Source organism: Callorhinchus milii, unplaced genomic scaffold (genome assembly GCF_018977255.1).
Source record: "Callorhinchus milii isolate IMCB2004 unplaced genomic scaffold, IMCB_Cmil_1.0 Scaffold23, whole genome shotgun sequence".
In the NCBI taxonomy this organism is placed as follows: domain Eukaryota; kingdom Metazoa; phylum Chordata; class Chondrichthyes; order Chimaeriformes; family Callorhinchidae; genus Callorhinchus; species Callorhinchus milii.
In genome coordinates, this window is record NW_024704764.1 from 8,973,778 (window position 1) to 8,993,588 (window position 19,811).

The 19,811-nt window shown below is 51.3% G+C and overlaps 2 protein-coding genes across 2 annotated transcripts in view; both read left to right on the forward strand.

Moving 5' to 3' along the window:
• Positions 1-546: 546 nt before the first annotated feature.
• vps25 (vacuolar protein sorting 25 homolog) lies at positions 547-7,243 on the forward strand. Its single transcript, XM_042343355.1, has 6 exons — positions 547-696; positions 1,809-1,954; positions 2,771-2,824; positions 3,585-3,673; positions 4,235-4,310; positions 4,913-7,243. Exons 1-6 carry the CDS (start codon positions 650-652, stop codon positions 5,023-5,025), a joined length of 525 nt encoding a protein of 174 aa, XP_042199289.1. The 5' UTR covers positions 547-649; the 3' UTR covers positions 5,026-7,243.
• A 4,634-nt stretch (positions 7,244-11,877) lies between these two features.
• Positions 11,878-19,811, forward strand: part of wnk4a (WNK lysine deficient protein kinase 4a) — a gene marked incomplete at its 5' end in the record, with an annotated part of 33,182 nt that continues 25,248 nt past the window's right edge. The window contains one exon of the mRNA XM_042343453.1: positions 11,878-12,147. Coding sequence (XP_042199387.1) covers positions 11,878-12,147 — 270 coding nt within the window. The remainder of the gene's footprint in view (positions 12,148-19,811) is intronic.

Below are 19,811 nucleotides of genomic sequence, written 5' to 3' on the forward strand. Positions count from 1 at the left end.
GTCAATGAGTGAATAAGCCATTGAGTCAGTGAGTGAGTATTGAGTAAGTTATTAAGTGAGTTATTGAGTGGAATGAGCGAGTGATTGAATGAGTGTGTGAGTTAGAGTGAGTTATTGAGTGAATGAGTGAGTTATTGAGTGAGTTATTCAGCGAATGAGTTATTGATTGTCTGAGTAAGTTATTGAGTGTGAATGAGTGATTGAATGTGTGAATGAATGAGTGAGTGATTGAGTGAATGAATGAGTGAGTGATTGAGTGAGTGAGTGAGTGTGTGAATGAATGAATGAGTAAGTGAGTGAGTGTGTGAATGAATGAGTGAGTGATTGAATGTGTGAATGAATGAGTGAGTGATTGAGTGAGTGAGTGTGTGAATGAATGAGTGATTGAATGTGTGAATGAATGAGTGAGTGATTGAGTGAGTGAGTGTGTGAATGAATGAGTGATTGAATGTGTGAATGAATGAGTGAGTGATTGAGTGAATGAGTGAGTGAGTGAGAGTGACTGGTGTCACCCAGTGGGACTATCCTGACAGTCAGTGAGTGGGTGGGAACCTTTGTTGGGCGGACACTCTGTCCGGGAGCTGCGGGTGCGGGGGGGCGGGACCGGAAGGGGAGGTTGGCCGCACCCGCCGCCTGTCGCGGCGCCGCCATGAGCTTCCCGTGGCCCTGGCAGTACAACTTCCCGCCTTTCTTCACGTAAGCGGCGGCTCGGTCCCCCCCCACACCCCCCTCACACCCCCCCCACCACACACCCCTCCCCCACCCCCCTCCCACACACACACCGGGGGTCACCGGGGCCGCGGGGATTGCGGCCTCCGGGGGCGGTCTCTGTCAGGGCCTCGGGGTGGCCTGGACTGTCAGGGCCCGGAGTCGGTGCTCACTGGGCGGGAGCATCAGCCACGGCCACAGCGCCCCCCACCACCACCCCCACACCGGTCACTACAGGGGTCAGCATTCAACCACAAGGGTGTGTGGGGGGGGGGGGGGATGGGGGGTGTGTGGGGGGGAATGGGGGTGTGTGGGAGGGGGAATGGGGTGTGTGAGGGGGGAATGGGGGTGTGTGGGAGGGGGGAATGGGGGTGTGTGTGGGGGGGAATGGGGGTGTGTGTGGGGGGGGAATGGGGGTGTGTGGGGGGGGGGGGGGAATGGGGGTGTGTGTGGGGGAGGGAGGTGTGTGTGTGGGGGGGGGGGAATGGGGGTGTGTGTGAGAGGGGAATGGGGGTGTGTGAGGGGGAATGGGGGTGTGTGTGAGGGGGGAGGGAAAGAGGTTGTTGGGGGGTGGGGGGGTCCCAGAAAGTTGCCGACTGTCCCATTTTAGTCTCTGGAGCCCCCGGAGACGCTGCCCCGCGTGAATATACTAATAACGATGATAACCCTCGCGCTTGACACGTGTGCCGCGAGGATTATTATTATTATATTATTATTATTATTCACATTACACGGCGGCTTCGCTTTTATCGCGCCGTCCGCACGTCTCAAAGGCGCTTCACGCGCTACACTTGACGAGCGAATCGGCGTTTACGGGCCGGGGCGCCTCACGCAAATGCCTTTCGCCCACAAAACGCACAGTCGCCACACTTTACGGCGCGTCCCGCGAAGGGCTCGGGAGACGTCTGGACGACGTGGCGAAGCGCCGGGTCAAACGCGAGGACGACGATGATGATGATGATGATTATTGTTGATGCTCTTCTTAGATTAATTTCCGTGGCTGTGATCTGTCTGCGTCTGAGGGGCGTTGACCCTCTTTTGCAGTGGTTGATTGCCTGTTTTCCCCTTTCTCCCCCCCCCCCCCCCTCCCCCCCCGACAGACTCCAGCCCAACGTGAACACGCAGCACAAGCAGCTGGCGGCATGGTGCTCGGTGGTGCTCGCCTATTTTCGGTATCACAAGCTTCACCAGCTCGACGTGCTGGAGGCCCAGGAGAGCCAGCTGTTCAACAACAAGAGGATCCAGCGTATCCTTGACCCCGCCTCGTTTACCAGCCCGCTCTCTGCTAGAGCAGGAAGGCAGGCAGTTGGGTAGACGGATAATAATAATGCTAATAACAATTAATAGTAATACCAGCGTTCGTTGCTCCCACCAGACACGCAGCCAATTCACTTGACAGTGTATTCTATGCAAAAAAAAATGGGACTGTTTTCTCTGTTTCATCGACGTCGCTCGTCTGAACAACCGCTTGAGGTCAAAGCTGACACTTGGCTGACACTCGCTCTGGTGAAAAAGTACTTTCATTGTAAATTCTGTTTTGTGGCCCGTTTTTCCACGTTCCTGTGGGCGGTGCTATCTCAGCAAATCTGTGTCTCTCGTTTCAGTTCGTTAAACCTTGTACCCCAGAACAAAAATTGCAAGAGGAAGTATCGTATTTCCCTCCTGTTTTGACTAGATGGCAAATGATTCCCTTTGCTCCTGGATTGCTGATGATAATAGCGCCTGCATTTGATGCAGCACCTTATCAAGCCACACGACGTCTCAAAGCGCTTCACAGAATATGCTGTAAGGTGAATCGACTGTATTTTGTGGGTAAATACAGTCATGGACAATGAGTGAGTGAGTGAGTTAATGAGTGAACCAGTGAGTGAGTTATGAGTTAGACAATAGGTGAGAAAAGTAGTTGAATGAGTGAGACATTGAGTGAGTGAGTGAATTATTGGGTGAGTGAATTATTGGGTGAGTGAATCAGTGAGTGAGTGATTGTCACTGGACAGCGCTGTTTTGTTAGGAAAACCGTTCTTGCCCCAGTGCCAGGATTTCCTTAACCCCCAACATACAGGGAAACTCTCCACAGAGGCTATCCAGGTGGTGTTGGAAGATCTCAGGAAAAAGGGTTGGTGCCTTGTATTTTGTGGCTGACTATAACTGGAGCTGTGGTGGTGAAATAATAATAATAATAATCGCTGCATTTGATACAGCGCCTTGTCACGTCTTCAAGTTCTTCTCAAAGCGCTTGACAGAATATACTGTAAAGTGAATCGACTGTATATTTTGTGGGTGAAACGCGGCAGCCAATTGCGCACAGCAGTTTCCCACATTAAGCGACCAATTTACTATTTTCCTTTTTTTGAAGGAATTATTACCCCCCGGAAAAGGGATCCGCCAATCGACTAACAACCGGGTTCCTACTTACCGCTAGGTTAACAGAGGCGCATGGAGTAAGGTCTCTCGCTTGTGAGACGAGTGCTCCAACCACTGAGCTACAGGTTGCTCCACACACTCCCCAAATGTCCTTTAGAGACTTCGGAATATCAATACACTGCATGTTTACTCCAGTTTTCTCCCCACTTGTCTCCAGAAAGACTGAGTTCCTACCGATGTGAAAGGCACTGTACAAATGTAGTTTGTTGTTGTTGCTCAACCCGTGTGCGCACACACACCCACATGCGTACACCCGCCCACGCACAGGCAAATAAGATTCGATAAGTCACGGTTTCTCCGGATTGCGGGATTTCCGTCATTCGAAGCACTTTAGTTTTTTTAATTCCTGTATTTTTTTTTTTACACGATTTTAAAAGAAAAAAGAGAAATCGTGAGTGGGGTCGAGCTTCGAGGGTTGGATTTTTCTGATCGTTTTTTTGCTTGGGTTTCAGGAAACTTAGAGTGGATCGACAAAAATAAGACCCGGTGTCTGATCATGTGGAGGAGACCAGAGGAGTGGGGGAAGCTGGTGTATCAGTGGGTAAGAATCCACTTGGTTATACATCACTTCCCAGTACACAACACACTCCCCAATTACAGTCAACTTCTGATAACTCGACCCTGGCTTAACTTGTCACTTACCACTTAACTCAGGCAGGGTGGGGTCCAACCTTTTGGATGGTGAGGTGACGGGTGCGCTATTTCAGATATGTCGATGGGTCACATAAGCAATATTTTTGTGTTTCCCTTCTGGAAACGTAACATAACATCAATTCACTTCACAGTGTATTCTGTGAAGCGCTTCGAGATGCCTCAAAGATGTGATAAGGCACTGTATCAAACGCGAGGATCATTATTATTATTTTCGTGGGGGTAGATTCTTGGAGTGCTGAAGACAGAAAGAGGGAAGGCGGGGAGGGGGGCAAGACGGATGGGTTGAGGAAGAGAAGTCTGTAATGGCCGCTTCAAAACAAAGGGAAATTATTATGTACGGGTTATGGAGGGAGCGGGTGGGCCAGATGAGAGGGAGGGGGCAAGGGAATCGGCAACTCTCTGAATATTTAATATTAATAAATAATATAATGTCTCGTATCGTTCACAGGTTTCAAAGAATGGCATGACCAACTCTGTGTTTACACTGTATGAGCTCTCAAATGGAGACGACACAGAAGGGGAGGGTAAGTGCTCACCTCCCTAACGCACAGTCACTACACTTTACACAGAATAACCCGTGAAGCCCTTTGAGACGTCCTTCACGCCTGAACGCTTGACAGTGGGCGAACCTGACGCCGAGCCGGGGGGAGGGGAAGGCGACCGTAAGCACGGTCGAAGAGGCAGGTCTCGAGATGTGATCTGAAATTGGGGAAAGGGGGGAGAAAGCTGGAGGGATTGAGGACGAGAGTTTTCGGGGCGCAACGGCTGAAAGCACGGCCGCCGGTAGTGGGGGGACGAGGGACAAGCAGGAGGCCGGAGGCAGTGGGTGGTGGCACGGGGAATAAGCAGGTCGGAGAGGTTAGGCCAGACTCCTGGGGAGAGAAGTGTCGCTGCACAAACTGACAGGTGGGAAAAACCGTCAAAAGGAAAGGGAACGCAAGTTACCAACGTGGGGAATGTTTCCAAGTCCAATTACGTTTACAAAGGAGCTTTATCTGAAACCCTAGGGGGAGGAAATGACTCGGTGGCTCGCGCATTGTTTGCAGGCGCCTGATTCCTCCCTACTGTGCTGCGTACCGCCCGCCAGGAGAAGCGGCGAGAACCTGAGCTCGTTCTTGTCTTGCAGAGTTCCACGGCCTGGAAGAGTGGCTGCTGATTCGAGCGTTGCAAGCTTTGCAGTCGGAGCACAAGGCAGAGATCATCAGCCTGAACGACAGCAAAGGCGTTAAGTTCTTCTGATCTCTTCCCCCCCCCCTCCCTCTCCCCCCTCCCACCCCACTCCCTGGTCTGGCCACAGCCAGAGAGACACATGGACTGATTACGATCAAGCTCTAACCGAGCCCCAACCCCCCCGATGAGGGAGCGGTTCAGATTTACACAAATACCACACGACCTTAGCCCCCACCATCCCACCCATCACCAGCTCCCTGTCTGCTCTGCACTGCAGCCCCGGTCTCCGCTGTTTATTTAGTCTTAATCCAATTCGCCTTCCCTCTCCGGAGTTTAAAGATGAATGTAATTAATTGATGGCTGTGCTGTACCAGGCCGGGCGGGGGCCGAGATCGATCGGCGCAGGATGTTTACCCAAAGTGGGAGCCTGGTTTGAGAGGTTAGACCGGGGATTGCGGACTGAGAATTTCCCCGTAATATTCGAAATGCGCAGCCTACAAAAACACACACACGCCACTGCACTTCACAGCCATTCCTGCCTGAGCGAGCTGTCTTTCCTGACGTGAAAGGTGCTATGACGAAAACGAGGATTATTACACGTAAATCGGCGTGCTTTCTGTGCAGAATTTCCTTCCGATGGCACAAGAGACATGGCCCGTTATGCACGCGCGCGATAGACCGAAGCCGTCTGGAGCTCGGCCTCTGGTCTGGGGGCACCTTGGAACATTGGGCGAAAAAAAAGATCATTTCCCTGCTGGTCTCGGGAAATATCTGCTTTCCACGGAGGAGCCTAAGCTTTCGGTTGGGGGTTTGCCACCAGATAGCGTCTGAAGACGTCCCAACCAGGATATCGAGGGTGTGAAGGAACATAGAAGCGTCTCTGCTGGAATGCCTGAGAGTTCAGCTGAGATAGAGATTGAATAGCAAGGTAGATAGCTCTGGGAATTCTTGACAACAGTTGCTTTCTCGGGGTGGGGTGGGGGGTAATCATTTTCCAGGGGGTGAAATAAATGTGGTCACTCACTCCGTGACTTTGTGGGACGCTGCTGTGCGCAATTGGCTGTCGCGTTAGGCCAACAAGATTCACTCCACTTCTTCGCAGTGTATCCTGTGAAGCGCTTTGAACCTTCTCGACGGGCCCGTGTCAAAACGCGGCGATGATTATTCCCGTCGATAGTGTTTCACGTTGGGAGGAACGTCTCAACGCGCTTTGCGGGATTTTAGCTGCGAGGCGCAGCGAACGCGTGTGTTTCCGCGGACGGAAAAACGCCGACGTCCAGAGCGCACGTCTCTTGCTTCTTAACCGTCTGCGCTGCCTCTGGCTGCTGAGCTTTACGGCTCTCGCGGGCCGTGACCTTTTAACGGAGGGCGGGGGAGCTGATGGCTCTCGTTTGGAATGTGCGAGCCGGTCCGTGCAGATTGGGTCTTTTGTTTAAACGCCTTGTTTCTGTGTGGGAATCCCACACGCCCTCTCCGACTTGCGGCTCAGACCTGAATGCATTGAATTCATCTCCAGAACAATGAGTGAACTCTGCACAATATTTTTGTTTGCCTCCCGAGCGAGCGAGCAAACCCGCATCGGGTTGTGGAGCGTCGAAGCAATCTCTTTTTGTTGGTGCTTTCGCTCAAATTAACCTCACGTAGCAATGTGAGACGTCCCAATGACGTGATAAGGCGTTATATCCAATTCATATTATTATTATTACATAAATTTGGTTTGGAGACTCGAGCTCGCCGACGGGGTTTCCACTCGAGTCAGACACTCGGTTTAGCCGGAAACCCAAAGTATTTTTTTTTAATATAAAAAAAGAGAACGCAACGGGGCGTTATATAACACCGCCTCGGAAACGTTTTGCGCTCGGGCTTCGCTACGGTCGAGGCGTTTGGAGCCCAGCGGCTGCCGTTGCTCAAGATTCCCGGCGTCATCCGGCCAACGCCGAGTGGCTGTTGTCATTTGTGGGTTGGCTGAGACTCAGTCACCCTCCCATCTTGCGATCTGTTCACTGGATGCTTTAGCGTTACCCCCCCCCGCCCACCCCCACCGTGTTGCTAAAGCATTCAGACTCAGCGCGTGTGACCGTGGCATAAGGACACTGCTGGCTGGGGGTGGGGGGAGTGCTATCACAACAGCGAGGTGTTGCCGCGCAGGTCAAAGGCGCTCCAGGTAGAGTGGTCGTTTGGGTTTTTTTTTCTCTGAATGATACAGCCCCCAATCTGTACTTTGTTGTTCGCACCACTCCCTCGGTGTTGCATTGAAGATCAAAATAAAGCCAACGCTGGTTCCGTTTTTGTTGAGGCTTTCGTGGGGTTTGCTGCACGAAATACTGCTGATTGGTGAAATATAAATGTGGGTGAGTGGGGTGGGGGTGGGTGGGGGGGGGTGTGGAGACAGCAGAGAGGCGCACACAAAAAATTCTAAAGCAACAAAATTCAAGATCTATTTAAACTTACTTAGGGCAGCTGCGGGCCAGCCTGGCACAGTGTACGCCCTCCTGCCGCCCGAGTCAGAAGTTTGTGGGTTCGTGCCCCCACGTCAGGACTTGGAATCGCAGAGGTGCCGTCCTTCGGAGGGGACGTTAAGCCGAGGTCCCGCCGTCTGTGACCGTTGGGACGGACGTTAAAGGTCCCGCGGCGCTATTCAAAAAAGAGCAGGGGGTTTTCTCTTTACAAGTGCCCTGGCCAGAAATCACCCCCCCCCCCCCCCCCAAATTAAATAGAATCGGTCACTCACTCCACGGCCGTTTGTGGGATGTTGCCTCCAAATTGTCTGCCACGTTTCACCCCACAAAATATTGTCAACACGGTGTGTCCCGTGACGTCTCAATGACGTGATAAGGCGCTGTATCGAATGTAAGGATTATTTATTATTGTTCTGCCAGCGGCACTCATTGCACGTCAGTCTGACTTTCATTAAATAGTTGACCGTGAGCCCATGGTTGGACGTTGACGATACTTTAAGCTTGTGAGGTCTGCGTCCCGTGGGTGTAACCGGAGCCTCAGCGGGAGCGACGGGAGACAGTTCGCCAGGAGCTGGAGATACAAAACCAGATGCAAAACAAGCAGTTAAGTGTTAAGACAAAGCGCAAAAGCTGTTGTGAGTGCACACTGAGGACAGTCACACCATGAGGAGGGAGAGGAAGGGCAAAGCAACTATCCAGAAGGTCAATAAACAGCGATTGAGTGATTGATTGAATGAAGTGGCCACAAGAGGGGGAGTTTGCCTGCGTCTGGGTAGCAACTCCTTAAAAATGCGCCCTCCGCAACCCTCCCATAAAAAGGAGAAACTGAACGATGGTTCAGACCCTTCGCAGTGGGACGTGTCAGATGCTGCCCCTGGTAAACTCAGTGAGGTGATCACACCAAAGATGGTTAGGGTTGGAGGGACGGGGAACTTGGTCTGTCAGGCTTGTGCGTTGAGACACAAAACCACAAGAGGGGGAGTTTGCACAACAACTCAGCACTGTGCTCAGGACGGTAAACATGCAAGGTTCGTTTAACCCTCTTATGCTCCATTCAGACCATGGCTGCACGCCTGTCATCGGAGCACGCAATTGTTCCCAAATTCCTCCCGTCGGATCAGAGTTAAAAGATTTGAGTTAAAGGATTTGATGCAGAACTTGGCTGGTGTCCTGAGGTATGTTCACAAAGGGACATCGAGGTGTGAGATTGCATTCGGTTCAGGTTACTTTGGGTTGAGGTTAATGGAAGACGGGCAACAAGAGATCAAATGGATGAATGGGCCGAGAGTAGAGAGCTCCAACGGGGAGAGAGCAAGGGAATGGGGTTCGAGTAGAGAGCGCCAGTGGGGAGAGAGCAAGGGAATGGGGTTCGAGTAGAGAGCTCCAGCGGGGAGAGAGCAAGGGAATGGGGTTCGAGTAGAGAGCTCCAGTGGGGGAGAGAGCGAGGGAATGAGGTTCGAGTAGAGAGCTCCAGTGGGGGAGAGAGCGAGGGAATGGGGTTCGAGTAGAGAGCTCCAGTGGGGGAGAGAGCGAGGGAATGGGGTTCGAGTAGAGAGCTCCAGTGGGGGAGCACAGACACGATGGGCGGAATTACCTGTTGGGCTGAATAAACATTTTAGGACTCCATGTCACCTCTTGATGTCCTGTTGCTCGGGGCAGGTTGATCAGACAGTCTGCTCTTGAGGCGCAGTACTGGCGTCGGCTCAAGTGGCTACAGAAAGAGCGCACACTCACCTTTTCCCAGGTGCGTCACAATGCAAACGGCTTCCACGAACATCCGCCTGACTCATTTTAATCTGGAAACGCACCCAGACTGTTGCTGCTTCGAACAATGACAGATCCTCTGTGATGATTAAAGTATAAGATTAGTTTCGCAGAACTTGTTTTTTTTTCTTCTTCTTCTTCCCAGAACTACGAACTGTTCACTCTGTTTGCAACCGAGCGTTTGTTCTCACTTAAATCGGTCGTAAGTAGCTGTCAGCGGGACGCCTGTTCGCCTGCAAAAGCACACAGTCACTACACTTTAAAACAAATCCCCCCCCCCACTCCCCGCGAAGCGCTTTGAGATGTCCTCTCGACATGAAAGGCGCTGTATCAAGCTACAGGGAACACTTATTTGAATTAATAGCAATAAAACAGCGCTAGGTCGAGACAACGGCAGCAAACGACGTTCACGCAGCACCTTCCGCTTCGGGAGGAAGTCCCAAGGCATGGGACCGTCGCACTTTGGGACCCGAGTTGGGGTGGGGGGACCAGGGTTTGGGGTCGAGATGTCTTCAGGCGCTTCACAGAAGATACACCGTAAAGCCGAGTGAGCGCGCATTTCGCGTAAGGAGAGCAAAGCGAAACCATGCCCCAAGTTCCGAAAGCCGAAATATTCCAAAATATCTACCGCGCCGGGGTTCGGGATACTTTTTTTTAATGACGAAATGCGCTTTGGATGTTGTTCTCGGGGCGTGCCTGGTTTGGCTCAGCTTGATAGCATTTCTGACGTGTAGTTCTGTGGCGAGTGGACGTGCAAATGTGGTGTTCGCTGTGCGAGCTGCTCGCTCTGATAAAGGAGAGGGTTTTTTTTTTCTGTTCGCTCGAACTCCATGTGCTTTGGGTTGGACAGGATTTAGGGTCTGGCTACGTGCCCTGGTCTGGGCTAGTCTGACCTGGCTCAGCTCAAGTGCCGCTGTCAATAAAGATTCATGTGAAGCTAGACGATGGTAATAATAATAATAATAATGATAATAATATCTAATAATAATAACTAACTAGCTAAATAAATAATGATAATTAATAACAATCCTCGCATTTGATACGGCGCCTTATCGCGCCGTTGAGACGTCTCGAAGCGCTTGACGGGAATACACCGTGAAGTGTAGTGACTGTGTATCTTGTGGGCGAAACAAGGCAGCCAATGGCACACAGCAGTGTCTCACAAGCAGAGGGAGAGACAGACCGACTGACTGACTCACTGACTCACTGACTGACTGACAGGTGTAGGAAATGTTGATTGCTCCCTGGACATGTCACCACTATGTATGTACCACATTTATCAAACCTCTCTCTCTCTCTCCCCCCTCCCACCCCCCTCCCACACCCAGAGCAAATCCCTTGCCCCCTCCCTTCCCTCCTTTAAACCTTTTTGAATGATTTAGAAGCAGTTTGGATCCTGCCAGGGAGCAAACCCACCACATTTTAGAAGAGAAGCAAAACAAAAACAAAAAGGACTTTTTTTTTAATATAAAAAAATTATTCATCATAGGCATTTCTGGTTTCTCTTTAAAGGTAGATGCGAGGAGGGAGAGAGAGAGAGAGAGAGAGAGAAGGTGTGAGAAGACGCAGAGAGAGAGAGAGAGAGAGGTGAGGAGAGGAGGAAAGGAAAGTGGGGCAAAAAATACTAATTTTAGGTTTTCTTTGACAAGGATCCCAATGGAGCAAAACGTTGCATTTCTGCACTGGCGACTTTTGAGTAAGTTTTTCGTATTTTTTTTCTAAAGAAAAAGGGGAAAAAGTTTGCAGAAGGACAGACAGAGAGAGGGAGAGGGAGAGAGGGAAGGAGAAAGAGAGAGTTTATCTGAAGTCGCTGCTGTTTCTTTTGAAGTGCGTCTAAACTTTAAAGTGTCTGTTTGTACAGTTTTGTTGCTTTTTTTTGTTCATTTCAAAGTAATAGTACATTTTAAAAGTGTTTTTTTTGGGGGGGAGATGTTTTTCTACCCCACACCCCCCCCCTCCCTCCCAAAAAAAAGATATCTTAATAATTAAGAGAGAGGAAAAAATAAGAGCAGAAAGTTCATTTTACTGTTTTTTTTGTGTGGATCATTTTTCAAAGTGCTTGTTCCTTTTAAAGAGATTTTTTCCCCCTTTTTTTAAAAAAAAGGATAGTTAAGAGAAAGAAAGAAAGAAAGAAAGAAAGAAAAAGAAGAGAGAAAAGAGAAGTAAAGAACACAGAAAGAGTGAGTGTGTGTGAGAGAGAGAGAGAGAGAGAGAGAGAAAAAAACCAAGTAAGAGGAAAAGGGAGAAACGGTCAATGAGAGAGAAGACTAAACCAGAGAGGAGGAGAGGAAGAGGGGAAGAGGAGAAAAGAGAAAGGGAGACAGACTGACTGACAGACAGACTGACAGACAGACTGACAGACAGCTGATGGGTGCAATGGTTTGTTTAAACCCCAGGTGTGACTGACTAGCAGTCGCTGTGGATGATGAGCTCGGGGCTGGATGTGGACAGTAACTTCATGGGCAAAATGCAGAGCCGGAGACGGTGGCCGAGTGGCAGAGAGAGCAGGAGGAACAGAGGACATCAGCGGAAAAGCTCCCTGGATTTGGACCCAGCGCCAGAGGAGAGCTTGTTGCGCTGTGGCCAGATGCGGTCCTCGGGCAAAGTGACGTTCTCGCACCCTGGACAAGAGACCCCGCACGTTACCAACTCAGCCCCCCAGGACCCCAGCCTCCCCTCCCCGCCCTCCCCCCGGCCGCAGCAAGGGAAGGACCCGGGCCAGAAGCCCGCCCGAGCCGACTCGGGGCTGGAGGGGGCCGGCCCGGGTTCGGTGTCTCCCAAGCGTCCGCCAGAGGAGAGCCAAGCCGAGCCCGAGGAGAACGAGGAGGTGGAGATGAAAGCCGTGGCCATCTCTCCCGATGGCAGGTTCCTCAAGTTCAACATCGAGCTGGGCAGAGGCTCCTTTAAAACCGTCTACAAGGGGCTCGACACCGTCACCACGGTGGAGGTGGCATGGTGTGAGCTACAGGTAAGACGTGTGTGAGCGTGACTTTTGTGTATCTATGTGTGTGTGGTGTGTGTAAGTGTGGCTTATGTGTATCTGTGTGCATATGTATGTGTGTGTGTGTGTGTGAGTGGATAAGTGTACCTTGTGTGTGTGTATATGTGTATATCTGTTTGTATCTATCTGTGTGTATTTGTGTGTGTATCTGTGTGTGTGTGTGTATATCATACCCTTGCATTTGATGTAGCGCCTTATCACATCTTCTAGACGTCTCAAAGTGCTTCACGGAACATACTGTAAAGTGAATTGAATATATTTTATGAGTGAGATGTATGTGTCAGTGTGTTTATAAATGCGCGTGTGTGTGTATGTGTACGTGTGTGTGAAGATGTGCGCGTGGGTGTATATGTGCGTGTGTATAAGTGTGTGTGCGCGACTGCCTTGGTGTGTGAGGGATGAAAGCCTTGTTGCTTACACTGTGCATCAGTTACCGTCACCCAGTTAGTGGTTTCAACTGATGTCAGAGGTTGGTATTTTGCTATCATTATACCTGCAGACCCGAATGGCTGCCTTATAATGTATTTTGTGGCGGAGGGAGTGTGTGTGTATGTGGTGGGGGAGAGTGTGTGTGTATGTGGTGGGGTAGAGTGTGTGTGTATATGAGGATGGGAGTTCACAGTGTGTGTTTGGGGGGTGGGGGACTGTGTGTGTGTCTGTATATATATATATGAAGGGGGGGTGTTATTGCGTGTGTGTGTGTGTGTATGAATTATAACGATGTGTCTGTAACCGACTCCAGCGCTGACATCTGTTGATGAAAGCTTCATTTGATACTCGGGTTATGAAATCAGGTGTAAATAATTCACTTCAAATTACGTCAAAGACATTTTATTAAGGTGTGCAAGAAGGCAGAAAGAGAGAGAGAGAGGAGAGAGAGAAACAATAATAAATTGGTCATTTTCAATCCACGACTGTTTGTGGGACATTGCTGTGCGCAATTGGCTGCCGCGTTCGCCCACAAATATACAGTCAATTCACTTTACAGTGTGTTCTGTGAAGCGCTTTGGGACGTCCTCCCGACGTGAAAAGCGCTATATCAAATGCAAGGATTATTATTATTATTATTATAACTGTTCCGTCTAACCTGACGGTGTTTCGAGATTCAGACCTTGAGGCGGGTAAAGGGCGAACGAGCTACGAAAGGGGGTTTTATCCCTGGAATTGAACTCCCAAACTGGTCCTTACATTTGCTCCCAGTCAGCACCGACAACAACAACAACAACATTTACGCAGCAACCCCCCCACCCCCACCCCCTTCACGTCGGGAGGACGTCCCAAGGCACTGGACGCTCAGGGCTTTGCACCTGAGCTGGGGGTTGGGATCAACAGGGAGTGGAGGGCAGGGAGGGTGGGGGTAGGAGGGTGACCAAAGGGTCTTGAGAAGGGCCTTGAAGGAGGCGAGGGAGGGAGCGAGGAGAAGGGACTGTGGGACGGAGTTCCAGACGGTGGGGGCAGAGGGGCTGAAGGCCTGACCACCGATGGTGGGGGAGGGAGGGAAGGAGGGAGGGAGGGAGGGAGGGAGCGGGTAGGTCGGTATGGAAGGCCGTCGCGAGTGAGGTTAGGATTCCCTCTGTCCCTGACAGAGCGGTTATTTAGGGAGCCTGACATCTGGCGCCATCGGTTCTGTGTTTACTGGGTTTCCCCCAAGACCTCCTGTGATTGAGTGCATTCAGCTCGTAATTCACACAAAGAGCCCATTAAACACACAGGGTCAGTTGCCAGGTGAGAGCCAGACTGAACAAATTCCCCCCCACACAAGGTTACTCCGATCCACTCGAAGAGCCGGATGCAGAAATCGCACCAAGCAGATTTTGGCCGCACTGGCTCCCGGTCACGTGCGAGCACACGTGAGCACACGTGAGCACACACGAGCCCGGCCACCGCTACTGGGGGTCAGTCTGGCTCAGTCAGTCGTCCTCTCAACCTCGGGTCAAAAGGTTGTGGGTTCGAGCCCCACGTCGATGCTTTGAGCTCGCTATCTAGGCTGACGATCCAGGGTAGCACTGGGGACGTGTAGGGGGGGAAAGGGAAGGGAAGTGGAGTCCTGTAGCTCAGTGGTTAGAGCACTCGCTTTGCAAATGAGTGACCTGAGTTCAATCCCAGGCAGAGGGCGAAACCTTGGGCAAGTTTCCTTACTCCACACAGAGCCTAATAATAATCCCTCCAAAACCAAAAACAATAATTAAATTGGTCATTTTTAATCTGTTTGTGGGGCATTACTGTGCGCAATTGGCTGCCGCGTTCGCCCACAATTACACAGTCAATTCACTTTACAGTGTGTTTTGTGAAGCGCTTTGGGACGTCCTCCCGACGTGAAAAGCGCTATATCAAATGCAAGGATTATTATTAAGTGGGGAGGGGGGTTAGGGGGGGTGCTGCATTGTCAGAAGTGCCGTCGTCCTTTGGATGAGATGTTAAACAAAGCTGCCATCTGCCCGTCTGTCAGGAGGTGTTGGTTAACGATATAAACAGAGGTTACAATACAACTTACATTTTTTTTAAAAAAAACTCACACTCCTTTCCCGTCAGGAGGACGTCTCAAAGTGGCTTCACGCTGTCGGATGGGCAACCAAGCTGGGGCGGGGGGAGCCGAGGGGTGGCGGGGTGGGGGGAGAAAGGGGAACATGCCCCATTCGGTTATAAAATTTGAATAAACCTAGGATTGAAACTCAGGCACTCTCCAACGGAAAGCCAGGCACAGATGGTGATATCAGTGTAAGATTGATGCTTCCTGACTGGGCAGGTAAACAGTGTTAACAGTGCCAACTTTAAGTAGGACCAGTTTAGCGAGTCAGAAGAGCGGGCTGTTTGCATCTAACGTGCTGGAGGCAGGGCGCGAGCGTGTTTAACTTGCACCCCAGAGAGCAGTGCGATTTTACTGTTGCTACCTTAGATAATAAGCTGATCGTCTAATATGACGTTGGCTGCTGCTAGGAGATAATACCACTAATAATATTAATACCCTTATCACATCGTTGAAACGTCTCGCCGCACTGCACAGAACACACTGTAAAGTGGATTGACTGTGTATTTTGTGGGCGAAACAAGAAAAAGATAGTTTCGCCCGATAGTTTGCTCAGTCGGTCACGCACTCCCTTCTGCGTTGTGGGTTCAAGCTCGCGCAGTCTAGGCTGGGCGGTGGAGGGGGTGGGGGGAACGGAGTCTCAAACACCGAATTGTCTGAGACTCCATCCTTCCTGTTGCAAGCGGGCATCGGAGGTGTGGAGAAGACGTGTTCGGGCACTACATCAAACGCAAGGATTATTATTATTATTTTATTATGTGTGATCGGGGCAAAAGGCAGCCATGGATGGCTAGGAGGACGGTGAGCTTGTTTGGAGGGACGTTGAGCTGAGAGACGAGGGGTGGGTGGGTGGGTGTGTGGGTGGGGAAGCGAGTATTTTTTGCTCTAACCAACAAGGACCTTCCCTGTGTACAGTACTTCCATCAAGGAACCAGGAGTAATTGCTCACGTAGAACAGTTGGCAGGGAGCAGTATGACTTAAGTTAGATGTGTTGGAGGCAGCAGTGGTGACAGATTTGGACAGAGTGTAGGCAGTCTGCAGCTTCAGCACAAAATGTGGACACGCGCCAAAGAGCTGTGATTTGTATCTTTTATACAAAAACGCTGCTTCAGTTTGCAGAGTTTGGTTTTTTTTGGGGGTGTGGGGGGGGGGGGGGGGAGGCGGTGAGGACTTTATTGGCTCAGCGAAAGCTACTTCCAAAGCAACTAAAACCCACAACTCATCCAGTCAGTCAGTGCTACGATTTGCTGGGTTCAGAGGAGCCTTTTAAGTGCACGAATATTTCTCAGGTCAAGTCTTGAGAGAGAGAGAGAGAGAGAGAGAGGCTCCTTGACGTGCACAAGACCGAGTGTTCTCTTGGCTTTCCCCAACCCCCCACACACCACCACCAACCCCCACCCCACCCCTCAAGTCCTTGCCGAGCGTGAGCTAACGATTGCCAGAGATTCGGTTGATAACCTTCGGAAACGTTTGAACGCCGTCTCGAGCAACGCCGCGGATCTCTGCCGAACGGCCTCGTTCCGAGCATTCACCCATCTTCTGTGGCCGAAGCGAAATTTGACGTCAGTCGGTTTGCGAAGCTCTATTTATGTTATTCCGTTTGAGTTTCCACCGGGGACAGCCTCGGGTCTCCTGGTCAGCAGTCGGTCTTGTCTTTGATGAAAGGAAACTATTAAAGGTTACACCGTGCCAGATGTGAATGGTTTCCTGTGGGTATTTTACTCCTGCGACTGACTAAACAATGGACCAATTACTTTCCCGTCTCCTCCTCGGCCCAGTTCAGACGAGGACCCAACCGCTTCTGTCAATAGATAACAATAATAATAATAATACTTGCGTCCGATGCAGCCCCTTAATCTCGTCGTTGAGACGTCTCAAAGCGCTTCACAGACTGCACCGTGAAGTGGGGTGACTGTGTGTTCAACGCCTTGGGACGTCTGCCCGACATGAAAGGCGCTAGACAAGCATAATTTGTTGTTGTATTTTGTGGGCGAAACGCGGCGGCCAATTGAGTGCAGCAGTGTCCCCACAAACAGTCTTGTTTCCCCCATACCCCCCCCCCCCGAACCCCTTCCTCCTCCCTCTGAACTGTGCTGCAAGTCTGCAGCAATGAGATTGGGGGTGTATGTGGGGTGGGGGAGTGTGAGGGAAGGGGGTTCCCTGTTTGTACTTGTGAGTGGCGTATCATTGACTGAAATCTTCCAACACAGAGGGAGGTTCTCTGAACGAGCTACTTATGAACCTGCCCTTCCCACCCTCTCCACCACGTGCACGCCCATTCATACACACGCCCCACACGCACACGGCCGTGGGCACATACTTGCCACACGCCCATACACATGCACGCACGCATACACCACTCGCACGCACACAGCATTTAAGCATTTTCCTTCTAAGACATTTGTCCAATTCCCTATCGGGGAAAAAAAACTTGCGGATTCTGCTTAAGCCACTGTGCAATTGGTAGCATAGGACATAGGAACAGGAGGAGGCCATTCAGCCCCTCAAGCCCCAGATACCCTGATCTAACAAAAATCTATCCACCTCAGGTTTGTATTTCATGTCTCCGTGTAAAAGCAACGGATAAACCTCTTGCTTTCTGCCTGTTTCGTTAGTTCGCGTGTGCAGCGCAAACTGTTGGAACGGCCTTTTTACTTTTGCCGTCAAGGATTGGCGTTGCGTTTCCAGAACCCTGGAATAATGACTTTGATTTAATTGCTTTCTTCGGCCGCTTGTCTCCGCCTCGCTCTTAAATCCCGGAGCCTTTTCCCTTATCAACGCAGAGTCCATCATCAGCTCGGTCTCAACCGCACTGCTTCCCCTGCCCGTTAGTTGGGGAGTTCCCTTTCCTGTAATGACCAAGTGCTTTGATGTTTTGAACACCAGTCAGCTCGTTTACACCAGCTTTATCGCTTCCCATGTACAACTGCCCCACCACCTCGCATTCCACACCCCCCCCCCCAACCCCCCCCACTCCGTTGCCTCCTTCAAGGCCAGTCTCAAGACCTTCCTCTTCAACCGCACCCTCAATCACCCCCCTACCCCTACCCGCCCTGCACTCCAGCCCCTCCTGATCCCAACCCCCAGCTCGGGTGCAAATTCCTGACTGCCCGGCACCTCGGGACATCCCCCTGACGCTAAAGGTGCCGTGGAAAATGTCATTTGTTGTTGTTGTTGTTGCCCACTGTAGCGTGAAGCTGACCCACAGGCCAATCAATGCCTGGAACGAGGTTACCAGGGAGAGGACGGACGTTGAACTCATTTTAAAAAAGCAGCTCGATGCTGTGATGTGTGTGGTGGGGGTGGGGGTGGGGGGGGTGCAAGGCGGTGGGAGTGGGGGGGATCGGTGGGAGATGAAGTAGGCTGGGCGCTCTGGAAGGACGGACCTTGGGAAGCACTTCGAGACGTCCTCAATACATTGTGTTTGCTCACTGATTGGATTAAACGTCACTGATCGGATTTTGCCGACGTGGAGAAGATTTCTTGTTTGCGAGAGATTTGTTTGTTTGTTTGTTGTTTGTTTCTAATCTGCCGGTCATACTTGACAATGGCGGAGCGTCAGTCCGAGCCGGGTGGAGTGTTGGAGGGGAGGGGGCGTGAAGGAGGAGGCGGAGAGGAGGGTCTTCGTGGGCGATCTGAAGATGGGGATGGAGGGGGCAAGGCAGAGAGGGATCAGAGGGGGGATTGCTCCGGTGCTTTGTCGGGTAGTGGCCGCCGATGGTGGAACGGAGGGCACGAGGGGGCAAAGAGGAGGTCGGAGCGAGCCGAGCGGAGACGGTGGGTGGCGGGCAGCAGGGCTCCGAGAGGCTGTTGGAGGGACTTTGTGAATGAATGAATGAATGAAGCTCAGCGTCTGTGAATAGCGCCATTGTCAACCTGAACCGAAAAGTATTCGGCAAATGTAAGACTGGGCTGAACGCTCGGGTTGTGGCATTTTAATTACGCTCTCAAGCAATTCAAGCTATGCCGAGTAAATATTATTCATAAATAGCTTGATCTACGTGTCCCCTGCCTCCACCCTCTCCTCACCCCCACCCTCTCCTCACCCCCACCCCCTCCTCGCCCCACCCTCTCCTCACCCCCACCCCCTCCTCGCCCCACCCTCTCCTCACCCCCACCCTCTCCTCACCCCCACCCCCTCCTCACCCCCACCCTCTCCTCACCCCCACCCCCTCCTCACCCCCACCCTCTCCTCACCCCCACCCTCTCCTCACCCCCACCCCTCCTCACCCCCACCCCCTCCTCACCCCCCACCCCTTCTCACCCCCCACCCTCTCCTGACTCCCATCCTCTCCTCACCGAGAGAGAGAGGAAGGAAAACAAACTGAGCGAACAAATTTCAAACGTGGTTTATCACTAAATTCGAATCACGCTGAGGCGCGCAGTCCGGTCTTGTGGGTAAATAGATGTGTTTTCTCCCCCCAAGAAAGAAACAAGGAAAGTTTTCCAAGTCTTGATCAGTTTCCCCGCTCCGGCGAAAGATTCCGTTCCATGTGAATCCGAACCTCAAAAAGCTTCTTGTTCGCTGTTCTGAGCTGCTGCGTGTAATGGGATTCAATTCAATTCAATCCAATCTGTTCAACATATTCAACAGCTTCTCCTTTCTAATGCAATTGCTTATCGGTGCCTTTCCACCAGCCACATGTTGCTTGATTTAATGCTTTTCTGACAGTCTCACGCACACGCAACACGCGACACGCACGCGGGCACAACACGTAGCGTCGCGCCAGGCACCCATCACACACGCTTGGATTTCCAGGGTGAACTTACTACTCGCATTTGATATTGCGCCTGATCACGTCTTCGAGACGTCTCAAAACGCTACGCAGAATATCCTGTGAAGTGTCGTGACCGTATGTTTTGTGGGCGAAACGCGGCAGCCAATTGCGCACAGCAACGTCCCACAAACAGTCATGGTTGGAGTGATAAAAAAAATTTTGCGGGGGGAGGGTTTATGATCCCCAGAATGCGATCCGCCAATCGATTAACAACCGGGTTCCTATGGACTGCCGGGAAACAGAGTGAGTGTGTGTGTGTGTGTGTGTGTGTGGAGTAAGGAAACTTGCCCAAGGTTAAGGCCAGGACTCTGGGACTCGTTTAAAA